The sequence below is a fragment of the Pygoscelis adeliae genome, unplaced genomic scaffold (genome assembly GCF_000699105.1).
Source record: "Pygoscelis adeliae isolate BGI_AS28 unplaced genomic scaffold, ASM69910v1 Scaffold370, whole genome shotgun sequence".
NCBI classification, from domain to species: Eukaryota; Metazoa; Chordata; class Aves; order Sphenisciformes; family Spheniscidae; genus Pygoscelis; species Pygoscelis adeliae.
The window spans coordinates 80,473-99,026 of record NW_008823870.1 but is presented as its reverse complement, the minus strand read 5'-3'; the positions used below and the strand labels follow the sequence as shown (position 1 = coordinate 99,026).

At 41.5% G+C, this 18,554-nt stretch overlaps 1 protein-coding gene across 1 annotated transcript; it reads right to left on the bottom strand.

The window, feature by feature from the left end:
• Positions 1-8,461: 8,461 nt before the first annotated feature.
• Positions 8,462-12,055, bottom strand: ERRFI1 (ERBB receptor feedback inhibitor 1). Its single transcript, XM_009333252.1, has 3 exons — positions 11,858-12,055; positions 11,658-11,734; positions 8,462-11,039 (listed from the first exon to the last, which is right to left on the bottom strand). Exons 1-3 carry the CDS (start codon positions 11,977-11,979, stop codon positions 9,838-9,840), a joined length of 1,401 nt encoding a protein of 466 aa, XP_009331527.1. The 5' UTR covers positions 11,980-12,055; the 3' UTR covers positions 8,462-9,837.
• Positions 12,056-18,554: the final 6,499 nt, after the last annotated feature.

Genomic DNA, 18,554 nt, shown 5'->3' with positions numbered 1-18,554 from the left:
AGGAATGCCCAGAGACAATTTTCAGGTTTTTGATAAGAGCTTTTGAAGTCATGTGCATTACAGCACCACATGCTTGAGACAGAATTTCTACTTCAGGACAGGCCAAAGTATTGGCCTAAATTTGCTGCTAGTTCCTAAAAATGAAAATTTTCTTGAGCAGTGACCATCATTCCTTCAAACAGCTTGGAAACAGTTTTTTCCAGGGTTGAGCAGCAGCTGTGGGCACTGAGAGCCCATCATGGCCCTGACCAGCCTCACCTGGGCCCTCTCAGCACCCTCCGCCGTGGCCCAGGAGCTCCATATAAGCTGAGGGTTGGGCCTGGCTTTAGTCTTTAATGAGCCTGGCTTGCTGAGGGGGCTTCCTGGTTTGACTTTGGACCTGCCTCTTGGCTTCAGAGCTGCTGGATGATCGACTGCTGGACTGCTGGCTGAAGCCGTTGCTTTCACAGGACCTGCTTGGCTCTCCTTGCTCAGGTGCTGTGGGGTTGTGCCCCTTGTTGGTGTAGGGCGCTGCCCTGGCTGGCCCTGCTGTTGCTTTTTGCTCTGTTTGTCTGCCATTGTGGAGAAGCTGCTGCTGTTGCTTCCTGCCAGTCGGTACTGCTGTGTTTGTTCTTTGAGAATATAGGATTTGGTGCTGGGCAATACAGCATTGTTTGCTAGCTCTAAACCTGGCAACAAGGATACTTTCTGCTCTGTAGTTTAGTTGGAAGCGCTTTAGTTCTTAAAGACTCTGTTCGTGGGTTTTGCTTCTAGAATTTAGGAATTTCTGAACTGCTCTACTCTTAAAAGTCATATTTCTATTGAGGTTTTTGCAGTTACAGCTCTTCTTTAAACTAGGTGTTTGGTTTCTCTGTGCTGTTAAGTTTCCATGAGTTATTTTGGGAGACTGGTCTCTGTGTAGTTTCAAACCCACTTTTTAAATTTTATGTATTGCACTGTAAGTATTGTCAACTCTGGGAGCAGCCTACTTTTGTACACGGAAACATTTCCAAGTTACAAAGAGCTCTCCTAAGAAAGCGTTGCTTACTTCCACGTACACGCAGCTCTAGTCTCAGTCTCCTGCTTTCTCCTGTATTATTTTGTATATAAGCTGGAAAAAGCCCTCTCACACTGAAGTCACCAGCTAGGCAAGATAGTGACTGGCAGATAGGAGGCAAGCTGCCTTGAGGGGTGATGAATTTGACCGCTGATGGGCACAGCACTGTCATTTGCATTTTTAACAGGAAATCTGCTGTTGGATGGGGAATTGCTGTCTCTAAGAGAACTGGCAACAGAAGATGCATTTATCTGTGCTAAGTTCTCTCATTGCCACATCTGACATGTTAATTGGTTGCTCTTCCACTGTGTTTTGCAAAGGAGTACTTTCCCTTCCTTTTGGTTGTGCAGAAGAGAAATGAATGCTTATACTAGGAAACTCTAGGAATAATGCAGCTCTAGGATCCTGTATGGGCTTACAAAAAGACATAGGCTTTGCCATCAGCTTTCAAATAAATCTCTTTGAGCAAAAATAAGAGGGGTTTGGTTTGGTTTTTTTTCTCCTTCCTCCTCAGAGAACTACAGAGCATTAACACCCTTAGCGTAATTTAAAAAAAGGAAAAAAGAGAGAAGAGTTACTGCCGGGCCCCGAGGGTGACATACCCTGGCAGGCTGGTACTCAGTAACAGTTCCGTTCCAATTGCCTGTAATGAGGCGAAAAGCCCCTGGTTCAGACCAGGCTGGCTGCGCCAGTGTGCCCCTGCTTCTGCCGCAGCTGTGGCAGCTGGCCTCCCTCCCTCTGGCCCTGGGTGCAGCAGAGGCCAATCTTGTGTGACAAGAGTTTCTGTAGGTCATTAAAAGGAGTCAGCGGGCTTTGGCCTCTCTAGCTTTGGGTGGAAGGTCTTGGCTGCTTGTGCATGACTTTGTACAGAGCCCATTTGGGGGGAATATTCAGCCTTACTGAATTCTCCAGGGCTGTAGCTAGCAAGACTGTCTGCATCCTGTTGTATTGCTTGAGAAAGCCAACATTCTGTATTTGTGTTACACTGGTCACTCCCTTGTGTGTGACTGAATGTCCCAGTGTAAAGCTTGGGCATCAAATTGTAAACTGGACTGCTTGTAAAACAGCTGCCTTACTCATTGTGCTGCTCCAGGGCATGCAATAGCATCCTGTCTTATCGTAGAGACTGCTTTTGATCAAGTCAGTCTGATTAAGCTCTGATGACAGGAGAAGCGTGGCCTGGGAGAGGCAGCATGTCCAGAGCAGCCTGCAATGGCCTGTTTGGTTATTAGCAGCCTGAGAGGCTATGCAGTCTTGAGCTAACTCCTGTGCACTGTGTTGTGTTGCCTAAAGCTAGGACTGGACTGCTGCCTGCACCTGCTGTCTCTGTCTCAGTGGAGTGGTAGTCTGCTCCTGCAGTGGAATGGCTGACTGGGGAGTGATGGCATCCTTGGCTATTCCCATGGAACGATCCTATTGTGTATGGCATCCAGCACAGGGCATCATATGATTATAAAACCTATAGAAGAAAATAGCCTAACATGGTCTCCTCACGCCTAAAAACATGCATATTTAGACTGTCAGTCTTTAACAGAACACTAGCATTAAACCATTTAACTTGAAGCTAGGAGCTAAACAGTTCATCCTTCCTTCAGGCTAGCCCTTCATCTTCAGAGCCCCATGCCAGTTCTCCATCAGCCTCTGTATAAGGCAGGAGCTCGCTGGCACTTGCCTCACTGCCATCCATTTTTAAAAGTGTCTTGGACAGGGCTGTCTGCCCCTGTGGCTTTTAACAAAGTGACCACTTCAGTCCATTGGTTTTTTTTCAGTATGATGAGAAGATACTCTGTGAAAAGACAGCCCTCCCTCCCCCCAGCAAAAGCAGTTCAGGCTATTTTAATCCCATGAACAACAGAACATGTCAGGGTGTGCGCTATAATCTCATCTCCGCCCTGAGTTGTTAGAGGCCTCTGCATTGCCACGTGCCTATTGGTGCGCTGGAGCAATGTAGATTCTGCATCATAAGAGCACAATCCCAATTCAAATTGCTTAAGCTCTAAGTGCAGGGGTGTGCAACCAGGATGCAGGAAAACTTTTCTTGAATAACTTGTCAACATGATAGATGACAAATGAAATTACCAAGTGCAACCTAATATGGTTGGAGTCTCAGGTTTCCTCTGGACCTTGCTTAACAGCCAGTAAATGGCAACACAGGGATTGCAAGGCAATGAGTAACCTTGCAAAGGTCCACTTGCTGTTCGCTTGTGGCTCCCTTGCACCTTGCCATGCAGCAGTTGGACTCAATGTGGCACGAGCTGATGTGGTCCTTAGTGTAAACTTTCCTGAAGCTGATAAGCTCCCTGAAAACTTTACGCCTAAAGACTGCTAAGTATATAGGGTTAGCTGTATGTTCCAGTTGCCTTCCAGAAGAGCACTCAGTAGTACTGATCCTGCCCTTGAAGCTGTTGTGAGCATAACAAAGATGTTAACAAAGGTAAAATAAATATTTTGGGTAACAGGAACATGCCTCTCTGTCACCTGGGTGGACAGGAGATCATTCTTCTGGGTCAGGCCTGATGATCCTATGCTTGATCCAAAGGCTTTGTGTGTGGAGGGCCTCAGTATTTTATCACAATGGCTCAATGTGCAGTGGTTAGCATCCTCAAACAGATTCAGGGTGGTGATGGTGGGGTAAGCTGGCATGTTTGTTTTCTCTGGTGTTTCATGGCAGTATATTTGCACTCTTCTTCCTTTGCGGCTTTTCCATGCTAACAATTTGTGGGCGACGGTTCTAATCTTCAGCAAGAAGCTGCAGGTTTTAAACATCTCTTCCTCTGAATCACTTTGTAAGGGGGTGAATAGCAGTAATGGTTCCCATGCTTCAGTGGCATGCCACTTAAAATTTGGAATACCTAACACCTTTCCCAAAGTTAACCGCAACTGGGATCAAGGTGCACACCAATATATAAATAATACAGCAACAGTCTATGAGCAATCACAGGTGTGGCTTCCATATATGATTCAGAAAAAATAATGAGCTGTGTGGATGAAAATAGGCATTTGGGCGGGGATTATGCAAGGCCTGAATTACAATGCAGGATGGGTGGGGGTAACACCTCTTTCAGCTTACAAATGCTAATGCTCAGCAGCCAGAAATCTCTGCAGTGCTATTTAACAAATATTAATAAGTATAATTAAGCTTTGTGTGCTAGATTTTCAGTGCCAAGGAGCTATGAGAAACAGAAAATTTGCTAAATGTTTTCAGTTTTAAATGACTATAACCTGCTTTGGAAAGGAAGCTATGAAGAAAATAAAAGATTAGGCTGCTCTAAAAAAAATACAAAAGTTTATCCCAGGAACACTCAACACGCACACGCACAAAATCAATAGATTACCTAACTGCAGAGACCCTACAAGCAGATAAAGTGATGCATCTTGTTACCTCTATCTCAGATTTCCTTCTTGATGGTAATCTAGAGAGTACGTATTTAACATACAGCTTGTAATACTATTAAAAGTGTTTATAAGAGCCGCAGTCTGTAATCATGAGTTTGAAGGGTGGGAATTCCACCATGACTGATCTGGTCATCATCTTAACCCTGAATTCCTGACAAGACTCGGTTTGAACGCCATCAGCAACTACTCCCTACTGTAATAACTGCCCTTGCAAAATTGGTCTTTGTCCTGGACTAGAGGGATGCTTTCCTTTATCATGTCAAACCTACCACTTCACTCAGACTGTTTAAAAGCAAAACCAAGGCTGCAGCAGGAGGAAATGCAATCTCAGTGAGAGCTCTTCTGCAGTTTCAGTGCAGTAGCAATTGTGCCTATTGCAGCCTGGGAGTGAATGGAAAACTAATAGTGACAGCAACAACAACGATCAGTAATTTTAAATGACTGCAGAATTTAATTATGTTGTCAATCAGCATGCTTCCAAATCAGGTTTATTTTCTGTTTTGATTTATCTCTTATGATGCAAGAGAAACTGGCGATTGAGAGGTTTTTAAATGACCTCCCACTAGTGCTGTGTGTTGTTTCCTGACATTATCTGTTTTAAGAGCAAGTTAACATGGTGGAGAAGCTAAGCTAATGGGTTTTTTCAAGTCACCAGGTACTAACACAGCCTCTTCCTTTCAGGAAAAGGCAAACATCTTATCCTTTAGTTACCAGCTAGACTCAGCTCCTCTGGGTTGATTTGCTAGTCTGAAACTCACCAAGTGGGGGGTGTTTTGCCAGCATCAGAGCAGCCAAGCAGCACTAGGCAACACTGGCCCTTACACAAGGTAGATATGATGGATGCTTCTTGCTGCCACTGGTATTTAGAGTGTGCTTTTGCTTGTAGTATTCACAGTTTTGAGCCAGGGGGAGAGGTCACACCCCCCACGCAGACACTCCTTCTTGCCAACTTTGCTGCCAGCCACATCTCATGGAGGTCTGCTCAATGATCATGGGTTCACTGTAGGGCTGCTCTGGGTCCAGCCCTCTGCAGTTTGTTGTGGTACAACTCTTTGCCCCAGCACCGCTGCCTCCTGGGACCTGTGGGTCCTCACTAATGTGGCTGGGTGGTCACAACAGCGCTGCAAAGAGACTGTGCTGGGGGGGGGGCAGTATGCATAGCCCACTTCAATCAGGAGACTGTGGGAAGCATTGCCTTTCCCTAGATGCACATCTTCCTCCCCTGCTTTAACACAAATTCCTTGACTCTTCAGATTTCAGTGTATCAAGTCATAACTGCTTTGAAGTGTGATTATTCCAGTCAAATCTATCTGGCAAGGGGCTTTCTCCTCAGAGGCAAGCTGTCAGGCCTTGCCCAGGTGAGCCCAACCTCTAAATATTCAAATGTGTGATCAGGCTGTTGCAAAAGCATGTTGTGTCCTGACAAGTCTTATCATGTGTCAGGGGATGAGCAGAGAAATGTCTTCTGGCCAGAACTTGCAAAGCTTCCCCCACAGCTCTACAGCCTTAATTACTCACTTGGAAAACAGAATACAATTTTTGGATCATGCAAACTTTGTCCCCCAAAGCACAGGAATCTGGTGTCTAAGAATATACAAGCGAGGCTTCCGCCCACCTTTGTCAGTGACCCCCTCATTGTCACCCAGAGAGAAGACTGAACTGTGGACCAAGTCCTCAGTGAAGCCTTATAACTTTGGATTTTTAAAAGGAAAATGGCCAAGTCACTTAAATACTGTAAGACTTGCCTCATACTGAAGAGGCACGTGAGCTCTATAACCTGCTTGAATGTCTTGCTTGTAGCCAAGCAGTTCCAGTCACTATTTTCAATTCAGTTTGTCTGTTTTACTTCAGTTACAGTTGCATTAAACTTAAGTTCATAATTTAACTTTTGGAATGAGACTTAACACTGTGCTGTTATTCAGCTGACACACAGTAGGAAAGACAGCATCACTACAGATTAATTTTATTTTTTTTTTTTAATACTCAGGACTGAGTAGACAATACCAATACTTTCAGGAAAGGAGTATGCAATTTTTTTTTTTCCTTAGGAGAAAAACTATAATGGAGGTTAGGTTAAAAGTCTTACACTTTTTTGGGATTTCAGAAAAGGTTATTTAAGACTATTCAAAAGCACAAGTTTTATAAGGTTTTTAAGCTTTTCAGTACTATAAATATGAAAATAGTTTGTACCCAGAAGTAGATTTTTATTCTGAGGAAGTAAAAAAATGTCTTGCTGCTACATTAGCAGAAAAGGTTTTAGCCCAGTAACTAGGGAACTTCCACTGCTAACAGAAGTGAAAATAAGTGCTGGGTGTGGGGCTGTGGAAATTGTAACAAATACCCCATTTTATACCAGAGATGTGTTCAGCTGTCAGTCACTTTAGATGTCTCTTTGGCTTGCCTTGTGCAAATACTAAGCAATAGCATCAGGCTGGTGTGAAATGCAGTGAGTTAGGACAGAAAGCTTATCCCATCACTGTATTTGCAAAGAGAACAACGAAATGAGACCTGGCAGCAAGTGCGATGGCTCAGACTCAGTTTTCCTTTGTCCAAATGCATGCAGTAATACAGAATGCCTGGGCTGGCCTCCCTGTCAAGAGGGGTTAATTTCTCACTGTGTATGCTAGCCATGTGGCTTTTCCCCAAATGCTTTAAGCCAGAACAATCCCACTGAAAGCAGGGAAGATGCTTACTATTGGGGCATCTGGGTGGGGAAGCTTTCTTCTTTTTCCCATCCAAGAGCGGCTTTGTTACTAATGTTAGAGTAAATGCTATTAAGGGCAGAATGGAGACTTGAGGCCTTTGGGAATTCAAGTGCTTCCAGGTGAAGGGAAAAGAGCAGTCTGTCCAAGCACAGGAACCCAGGCTAAAAAGGGGGGTTCCAAGTATCAGGAATGGACTGGGACCCAGAGGCAAAAGCTAGGAAAGATTTGCAGGGCAGTTGCTTGGGTTTAGATTGAGTTCTACAGAAATGACAACTACTGAGTCTGTGCCAAATCTCACAATTGACACAAAACGAGCTGCAGCTTAGCAGTGTTGATCTGTTTGCTGCAGCAGTGATCACATAACTGAGAAAGTATGTTATTCTGCGGTCCTAGGGTTAAAGCTGTTCAGATTTAAGGGGAAGGTTGCAAGTACCAATTTGACTTTTTCCACCTTAGAAAAATCTAGGGCGTGGAGGGGCAGCAGAGCTTTCAGTAGGATGAATATTACAGTCAACAGCCTTGCACAGGATTAGATAACTTGTTTATGTTTTGGAGGCCAACCTGTGTGGGTTCTCAGCAGTGTTATGACACAGCGGTAGGTTTTTAAGCACTTACAAAAATGAAGCTTAGCAATCTCCCCAGCTAATAACAGCCAAGTATTAGGCATTACTGAAAACCTACATCTGACATTTTTTTCCATCAAGTATAATTCCAAGGATGGTAACCTGCTTTATTCTGAAATAAGCTCATTCATGGAAAATGTGAAGACTTCAGACTGCCAGATCAAGGCAAGCATTTACCTGCATACACAGCTAAAAGGTTAAAGTTGTGTGATGCTTCGTATCTTCAGTAACCTTATCTATGGCTCACATACCACAGTTAAATACACTTGCTTTGTGATGAGTATTTGCAATTTTGTTCTCCTCTTAAGAAGAAAAAAAAAATTACCATGCTATACTCAAGCTTTTTTCATCCTCAGAATATGAGTAGCTCCTCTTCAGTCACCCTTAATGTACAATTTAGTTCTTTTTTAACAGGTGAAAAATTGAAGATGAACACAACTGCCCTCTCTTTTCTGTACGATGGTGCCTAACGCGCTATGGGTGACTCTAGAAATAACAAAGGTTATTAAGTAAGGAGGAATTAAAATAAATGGTGTGCAATGTGAGTTATCGAACACTTCTGCAGAAATCTTAATTGTAATTAAATGCAAGCTGAATTCAACATTTGTTGCATGTTTAACATTATTCACTTTGAACTTTCCAGTAAATGCAGAACTCAAATGCACAATTACTTACGCTATTCAATAAAGCAAAAACCAAAATGTATCATAAATAAGTATTTTATAACTTTATTAAACTCAAGACATGACAATATTCAAAATACAAAGTGAATTCTTTTTTATTCAATACTGTACACGATGCAGAAATATCAGTGCATTTCTATAGCATGTATTTCACCTTCATTTAGTTTGTACTAAAACAAATAAAAAGTAAGCTTTAAAATAGCTCAAACATCTCATTCAGCAGTTAAAACTGTAAACAGCTTGTTTATTTCTGTTAGGAGGAACACATTCATCTTCTGTACCTCCGTTAATGAGCACCCCTTCTCTTGTGCTTATCTGTAAGAGGATAAATGTAATAAAAATGAGCACGAGAAACTGCTAATGCACAAATGTGGCACCTCAAGTGAACTTTAGTGGATCGCTGAGGCACAATGAGGAAAAATTAAACAGCAAGAAGCAGCATCCGAAGCAGCGAGAGATGGGACTGACACTGTTCATAAATGGAATCCTGTTTTTTCCTCATACCCTCCTCCTCCTCCCCTAAAATACTGAATAGAAACCAAAACACAAGACCAGCTTGTGCTGTGTTTCTGTATTTAATACAGTCAGAGTTTCAGACTCTAGGTGAGCATGTAGTTGTTACTGCCTACTTAATAGCAACCATATAGCTGCTCATATCCTCTGTCACTTTCAGGACACTTTCACATGTTTCTAGGATCTAGCGGGAAAAGAGCAGCAGCAGAGGCTTAGCGATAGCTGGTCCAAGTCTCTCCTAGGAAAAACTGCAAAATTGAGCCAAGTGTGTCTAGCAATCGAAAGAATCCACAAAACCTAACTCACTTTAAAAGTCTATTAGTGTCAAATTAAGCTGTAAAATAGATTCATCTTTTGAAACGCACTTCCAATATGCTTGCCAAGTCTTGAAGTGAATACTGGATCTTGCAGTTACCTTCTTACCAGGCTGGCATATCCTAGTCAAAGAGGACAGAGTCTGTTCTCAGCAGAGTTACTGCATGAAAGAAATCTTGGAAATGCCTGATACAAAAACTGTACTGCTTTATCTGCTCTGTTGTCAGCTTTGTAAGTGACTCGTAAGCAAAGCTAATTTTTTTTTTTAATAACGAGACTACCAAATATGTTAATCTAGGTAGCATATAACTGGCCAACGGTGACTACTATCCCTCCCATATGTTTCTATGGAATCTTTGTAGGTTTTCAGCTATACAGAGCAAGACAAAAAACAGTCTTAAGAAACATATCAGAGATATGCAGCATAAGAGGACTTTACCATCCACTTTCCAGTTCTCAGAGGACAAACTGGTCCTACTTCATTATCTGAGAACCTTAAGAACTTTGTAACATGATAAAGTTCAGCTCCATCGTGAACAACTGAGCTGAGACTGTATTCCCAGAGACTATGGGGAAACCACGTAAGACAGGTGTTTTCGTTTCAGATGACCAGCTATGTCCATTCTAGGTTTTGAGTCCAGTTTTGTTGGGGCTGAAGTGGCTGTGCAGTCACCAGACCAGGACTGAACCTCTGTGTTAGAGCTACTTTCTTCTGCTTCTCTGAAGAATTTCTCATACTTGTCCAAATATGGAGGCCTTTCAGGCAGCAGATAGTAGTGCGTTGAACTGGCCTTCTTACCATTTTCAATAATTGGAAGAATGCAAGGGACCCTGTTGGAAGATCCTTCACTATTTTGTCTTTGTAGAGCTTTGCTGCTGACATACTTAGGATCAGGTGCAAAACTCTGGGTGGGGGGCATAACCCCATTGAGGTATGATGGCAGGCTTTTGGGACTCGGCGTACGGGAATTGCTGCGTGACAAAGGTTCTCTTGGGGGCACTTTTGGAGGCCTGTCTTCATCACTGTACGCACTAGAAGCAACTTCTGCTGACCACCTTCTGTAATCTGGTTTGAGAGCCCTTGGAGGTATGGGAACCCTTGGTGGAATCTCTGGTTTATCTTCATCAGAGTTTGGAGAAGACCTGTTTAAGTGTCCAGATAGTCTTACTACTGGTTTATTAAGAGATCCAGCTGGCCCGGAATGGGACCTTCGCAAACGTCGATGCAGCTGCTGTGGAGGAGGATAAATACTGGATGTGTATCCATTTAAGCTTTGTGTAGGGTTGGCATCTTCTGGTTTTGGTCCTGTTGGAGTATCAAAGTATGCATAGTTGATTTGTCCGCAGCCCCTAAAGCTCCGCCGGCTTGGAGCACTGGATTTAAAAGGAGGAAGTTCATAATCTTCTAACAAAAAGTCAGTATCTGAGCTAGTCAGGAATTCCACCTCTTTGTCAACATCATCTGGAGTAAGGTCTTCAGAAATAGGTAGAGGGGGTAGTGGCCTGGAGCTACGGTCATTGGAAGACGCAGACAGAAATTGAATTGGCCCATTTTTTATTGGCATGTGATGAGGAGGTGTTTCATCAGAAACGCAGCCCGTGGTTAATGACAGTTTACTAAAGCCAGGAATGAGATGGTCTTCATATCTAGAAATCGGCTGTTCATTTTTGGGACTTACAGGAGGTGGACTGGATTTCTGAGATGGGACTTGGATGCAACTTTCAGCAAAGCTGTGGTCATTCATGGAAGCATGGTTGGAAGAGTGCCCTAAAAAGGTGAGAAAGTCTTAGAAACACTTTTCTAGGTAACACTCTAGCACATTACCTTCCCACTGCACACTGAACTATTTAATTCCTTCTAATGCAACAGTGAGTAATGTCTGCCTAATGAGTCCAGTAGGAAAACTTAGCTATTATAGATCTTTTCTGGTCATGGATTTATGTGTTTAGTTAAGAAAGCAGCTGATTACCTTATTGTTTTAGGCCAGTGCTCCAGTTAAACGAGGTAGTTCAAGAGACCTCAAGCATAAGCAACAGAACAGAGCTACAGCTACAAAGATCCCAGCAGAGGACTACAACCAAACAAGTGCTATTTTACTAAATGGCTTTTCTGTCAGATGGCAACTCGGAGGCCTCCACGTACAAGGAAAAGGTTGGTTGGTTTGTTTTTTTAACTTGATCATGTTATTTAAAATGTTTTTTTTGTTGTTGGGCTTGAATAGTAGTGTTTTCTTGAAATGTTTGCATTCTGTCACCAGAGGGCAGCCTTATATCCAGAATGAGGAAGCATTTAGTGTCTTAGTGAAGACTTGAGGATTTTTTTTTTTTCCCCCAAGACAAATCCATTACACTATCTAAATACGTGTGTGGTAGTCTTTATACTTACCAATGGATGGTAAATGTTGCTCTGTTGACGGATTCAAATTATATGCCACTGCTATAGGGTCCACGTTAAAGAAAGTACTAAAAAAAAAAAAAAAGAAGCCTTCACTGTAAATAAACCATAGGTCGGTACTGGTACAAGTATTCTTAATGCTCATCTCATATACTTGAAGATGCAATAGATCAAATTTTAGCCTCACTCACTTTTCAAATCCACTGTGGCTACCCCAGCAGGTTTTCAGACTCCCCATGCCTTGACTAGTGTGAAGAAATCCGGTTTTTAATGGGACTCTCATCTCCTGAGCAGCAACTCCTGCAGTTGACATTGTGCACTGCTCTCTGGTGATGTCTCACGACCCTAGAAATTCACAGTCCTTGACAGGTTTCCTGCAGTTTTCATTCCCTTCAAAAGAGAGAAGGACATAAATATCAGAAATGCAAACCTGATGAGTTAATCTCTCATCTGAAATTTCAGTATTTCAAGGAACTAAATAGCTCTGTAGAAAGGCCTTCTGTCCCAATACTTGCCAATAGGAAGACTTTGCCAAACTTGTTATTTTGTGTCTGACTGCAAAACTAAAGTACAAAATAGGTAAACTCTCTTACAGAATTAAACTGTATAGAAAAAAGAAAAATATGTTCAGTAAAGCTATCAATATATGGCAACTGTGCATCAACAACTTCAGTTCTTGTACATAAACTGCCAGTTATTCTGGCAAAATAAGTCTTCAAGAACAATCTCTTTAACTTTCTAGTAGCCATTTATCTTCAGTTGTATCTTTTTGCTAATGAGTTTATGGTTTCCAGTGTAGCCAACATACAACAGCCTAGTCTAAGTGTTACCTTCAATAGCTTAACAAATGGCCTTTGCTCCAATAAACAGAATTACTGACTACTTAAATCAGAATTCCAAAACTTCTTTTATACAAAAACAGTCGCTATTATTAATAAACTTAAGCATTAAGATACTTTAAATCAGCCTCAAGTCTTCTAGGTATTTCAAACAAATTGGAAATCTAGTGATTTGAAATAATCTCAGCTTAAACTGTCCTGCTGTATTCAGATTTATTTTGAATGTGTGAACAATGCTTTATCTGTCCCATTTACAACAGAAAAAATGTGTTGGCAATTGCTTTATACCGAATAAGTAATCATAGTCTAAGGAACAAGTTGACTCGCAGGGCTTTGTTTAGGAAATTCAGAATGGATTATTGGGGGGGGACAGTGTAAAAGTAGTCAACGTTCTGAAGGCAGGAGAAATTAAGTCCAAGACTATAAGCAAAGATGTTCACTGGGTCTGTGCTTCATCTACACAAATATCCTAAATTCAGCAAGTACAATATGGTGTTATATGGCCATTTAAAAAATAAAAAACCCCAAACCCAACCCACCCAAACCAGTTTAATTTACCTCTCTTGAGAATTAAGAATATGACCAGTTTCTTAACACGAACTTCCTTCCTCCTCTCCTCCTTCCCATCCACCCCCCCAAAGAAAAAAACTCCACCTAAAGAAAAGTCAACTAACAATTGAGGGCCAGCTACATCAGTGCAGTATACATGTCAAGAAAACCCCTTCACAGTATGGTACTGCAAGAAAATGGGGTACAGAAACAAGTACTAGCTTATGCTTATGGTAAATCTGTTAAAAAATAGGAATTCTATGCAGATGTGTAATCTTCCTTTTCTTTTTAAGAGGAAAGATCCATTATACTTATTTGCAACATGAGGGATGGGCAGACTCCTAAGCAGGACTGTAAACCAAGTGCACCAGGATTAATTTGCAATCTAACATCACTATTTGCCTTTTATAAACAATTGTTTGAGAAAGAACAACTCTGCTATGCTTTTCCAAATTTGAATTGGGTCCAGTATTGATCATCCAAGCAAACAGTATATGCAAAACAGCTTCTGACTGTACATATGTTTATAATGTGCAAGACCTAATCACATTCTCTTTAAGAGTGTGATGGTTTTCTTGATTATGACTACCAGTGATGTGATCCACAACAGAAGTGAGATTTTTTTTATTTACTACCAGATACCCAGTGTATTTTAGCCAGGCATTTAAGAAGAACTCTAGACAGAAGGCTATTAGCTTTAATAGAAGTGAACAAGGGCCAAGCCAGCGTTCTGTCTGCTGCAGCAGAGCATTAGAGTCTTAGTCCTACTTACTTCAGCCCTCCTGATTTTAGTAAAAACTATGTTCTTCCTTTTCAGACAATGTCCTTAAAAGCTAGCTTGACCCTGGAAATTTTTGCATTACACAGTCAAGTTGGACCCTTCCCAGTAATGGGAATTTCAGATTTTCTTAGTAGAATTAAACATACAGCCCCAGGAAGCAATAACATAGTTCTGATTAGCAAATGAGTTCAAAATCTCTAGTAGTCCTGTAACAGCAGTGCTTCCTTCCAGTTCTGTAAGTGCAAGCAGAACCATTGTCCACGGAGGAGCAGAAGACTGGAGAAATCCATTTGTCAGAAAGACTTAAGCAGCACAGTACAAGTATAGCATCAATTCTAAAATTACTTCCTATCATGTTAACATAATTTGCAAACAAAACATCCATCACATCAGCTCACACTGTACTGAGCAGTGATTTTTCGTGCCTCACAGATCCTATCCTATTAGCAATGAATCTGCAAAAGAAATGAAGGAGAATGAATTAGTGAACTTAAAGCTAATGCCTATGAAGGAGTTTGCACTGCCATTTCAGTATTTTTTGAAGTCAAATGCAAGTCACAAGTTGAAAAGTCACTGATACAGAACACTGACTAGTCAGCAAATGCTAATACTCCACCTCAGCAGGCATACAAGATCCGACAAGACCATGAGCAAGACATTGATTATGATATAAAAAATGAGACAGGAAGGGGGGGGTGGCATTGCTGTAGTTTGAGAGCACATGTAATGTGCTTGCTATGATAACATACAACCCTTGCAGGGCTTGTTAAGAAGCCCAACCTCCATCAGATCCCACGCCAAAACCACTGCTAGTAATTACTGTGTCAGCTTTCTGAATGCTGTCTAAATCTCAGCTCTCAAGACTGATAGTTGCACAATCGCCTCTCTGAAATCCCTGTGGAATGCTAAGCTCAACTTCTGAAATTGACTTAAATATTTACATGCTCTAGGAAAAGGTAATTTTCACTTTTTTCAATCAACTGTCTATTTTTTAAAAATAAAGTACAGACAAATTTTGCAGCCATAAAACTTGCTTGCTTCTAACAATAACCTCTTTGTGAATTCACAGAAGGTGACTTGCCTCGACATTTCAGTGGGGAGCTGTGAATGGACAGAGTTATGAAACTGTCCTCCATGCCTTAAGCTAGGAGTATCGAGAGAGGTAAGGCATGTGCTCGTTCACTAAACCACCTAGTTACTTTTTCAGTGGAGTCTACAGAGTTGGTGCTTGTATTTTAAAACATGCATAAGCTTGTTTGAGGAAACAGTATCTTAAGAGGGAGCCATGAGGACATGTAATTGAGGAGTACAAACTCTGTATTTTATACAGCGTGCTCTTACTAAAGCTCAGCAGTAGATATTTAATGAGGCTACTATTTTCTAGTAATTGGCTTAAAAAAAAATTACAAAAGTCAGCCATGAAGATATAAACACCAACAGTTTCCACTGTAACTGTTGGCCCAATCCTGCCTCCTTAAAGACTTAAGGATCTAAACTTAACCATAAATAAGATCAAACTACATTTGCTAAAGAAAAGGGACACCATGCAGTAATGAAGCATTCCAGATCTCACGCTCGTTTGCTGCTCATTTGCACAGAATGGGTTTCCAGTCACTCTGTTTGTCTGGCCCAGTTATGCATAGATTACGGCACTTAGAAAGATTGAAGCACTTTGAACACTTTTGAAGATGTTACCATTTCAGTGTTACTCAAAAGAAACCGAGTTAGTTCAAACTAAAACTACAGCTAGTAATTACTACAGTGCAGATACAAGCCAAGGCAATTCAAAGGTTTGTCAGTGCATTAGGAAGCTATCAACACCATCCGCTGCAAGGCAAGGTAACTGCAAAGGAGATACTTTTTAATCATTCATGCCTGCTCACATTCACAAGTACGAATTATTCTAAATATTAGAGATGAGATTTTTTTTTTACAAGGCCAAATATACCTTCAGACTTGAACTGTGATGAATAGTACAGTGGATATATGTAAGCTGAAAATGGCCAATGTATCCATAAACAGTAGGGTATCTACATAGTGAGGAATGTACATGGGAATATATCGGAAAATTTTTGTGAGACAAAGTTGAGTTACATGAAACATCCTAAATACACAGTTTTCATACTGATACATATCACTAAATACTTGTGTTATAGCCAACAGTAATCATCTATTTACAAACTAAGAAACATTTGCATATATTTTAGCTCAACACCTATAGAGAATCTTGTTACTCTCTTCCCTGCTCTCCCAGCCCTAATGCAACCAAATATTTGAGGTCAGTCAGGTTCATAATAAAGAAAACCTTTCTGGTATGCACAGTAGACCAAAGCATGCTCTAGAATATTTCACTTAATGGGGATGGAATACAGCAATTTGCTGTACAGATTTTTGTATGTCTGCACAAATTTTGGACAGATTTTATAAAGGCAACACTCTTGAAAAGCAGCTTACGTACTTATAAGAAATGGGAACGTGGAGAGGGGAGTAAGACCTCCTTACCACTTTTGGGAGGGGAAGAAACGTGGCTACCTTAAATCCACAACCTATTTTTGCTCACCTTGCCACCACATATCTTTGACAATCTCAGAAGCAATTCACAGGAGGAGGGGCACATTTTTGCACTACAAGTCATCTGCTCCAGCTAGCTGTTCCTTATTTGACAATATGATGTAATTTCCTTTTTTTCCTTTGACTTTCTATTTAATGTAAGTACCTGAGATAGAGCCACCCCTTTTAATGTTTAAGTATTTCAGACTTCTAATTGGACTTTAAAAAGCCTAAAAGCTGTTAGTATACTTTCCGGAACTCCATATGCTTCCAAAAAAAAAAAAAAAAAAAAATCCTGGTTCTTTAGTGGTCATATCATCCCGTAAGTGCTTTTGTCTTTGCAACTAGATGAATGCTCAATAACTGACACCTGGCAGAAACAGCCTCACGAGAAGGTTATTTTAAATCTATTCATTTAATAAATAATTAGGTCTTACTTACTATGCACCAAACCTCCACAGTGCAGTTCAGTATTCCTCCAAGTCACAAGCCAAATCATGCTCACATACAGGCCTCAGAAATTTTTTCCATTTATAGGAATTATATTCTTTACAGTTGTTATATAAATGAGGCATATTCTTAGCTTTGAGAGATTTTTCTGCACATTCTGCCAACCAGAAATGGACCGTTCTGTGGTAGAAAATTTAAGACTATGATCACTTAGTGCAGATGGCTAAAAATACTGCTAAAAATCATAGGAGGCTGCAAATAAGGTTAATTCTACAGGTATACCCCAGATGATGATAGGCATAGATTTAAAGAGACAAATCAACTGAACAGCAGACAAACAATGTATTTAGATTATAATAGTCAGCTATTTTGGAATATATTCAAAGAACTGCAGTTCATCAAGGAGTTTAAGTTCAGTTAAAATTTGGGCTACCATTTCATGGTCCTACACAGCAACTGGGAGGAACCTGTAAATTGCCAGTAGAAAACTAATAATTAAATAGCAAGACAGCTGCCTTGCCTCTGCTTGTCAGATTTCAGATGCATGCTTAAGGTATGGTACTTCATCCTCCTGAAAATTTTAATGTGAATATAGCCAGCTTACATTCAGGAAATAAAAATTCCTTTATAGCTGACTCAGAGTCACAAGCATAGCGTTAGACACACTGTGATAAGTTTTAATTCTGCTTTCCACTACAGAGAAGTGGAACTGTTTTCCTCTGAAATAATTCCTGTATTGCAGAGGATGGCAGACGAAGGGCTTCACCAAGAACATACACCCCCTCAAAAGATAGGTTTCTATTAAAAAAAAAAAAAAATATTCCATATAGGTAGATTGCTAAGGAAAGAAAACTAGGTTTGTGCATAAAGCAACATGGGTGAATTGAGCAGTTCGGTTTCTTCTTTTAAAGTTTTACTAGCTTATAAATGCAATTCACAAATGTTTGTGATGCAGAGGCATCGTTCACCTGTCATGCCAGTATGACAAAGATTCAAGTATCCCCAAACTGACCAAAGAGACCTTGCCCCCAGAGCCTTTCCCATCCAGTTTATCAATATATAATTAAGTACTGTTATCTTTAGGTCAAACGTAACAAGTTTTTTGCTTATTGCTTCAGCAATACTGCATGGGGTCCTTAATCTGCGTGCTAGTGACAGGAGACCACTGAAGTCTCAGAGTCCCTGTGGACTGCTTGCTTTGCGTGACCAACATCGTGCATGTCCACAGCAGGCATACGTGCTCGAGGGATGCCCTGTAAATACTTGAAGAGTACGGTGGCGTCTCCAGATTTAAACGCCACAGACTGGCTATTTTCGAAGTCGAGGCTAAGCGTGTACTGGGGTATTAAGTCAGGAAGAAATGTCTGTTCTAAATTAAACCATCCTAAATTAGAGCACGAAGCACAGAGCCTGAGCCCACAGTACGGTCTCTATTTACTCACAGGAGCGAGGGGAGCAGCTCGGAGGCGAGTGAGAGGAAGCACTGACACTGTTTCGGGCCGGGAAGAAAACGCATGGCAGGCCACGTTGATTTCCAAGAATGTGGCCACGGGCACCGCTGACCCCGGGCGGGTCCCACCCAGAGGGACTTCTGCCGCGTGAGCGCTTCCGATCCCCGCGAAGGCGCGCTCCCCACTGCGGCGAGCAGCGCGGGTATCGCGCCTGAGACGCCTCCCCGCCAGACCCCGCAGGTAAGCGGCGCAGCGGCGGGGCGGGGGC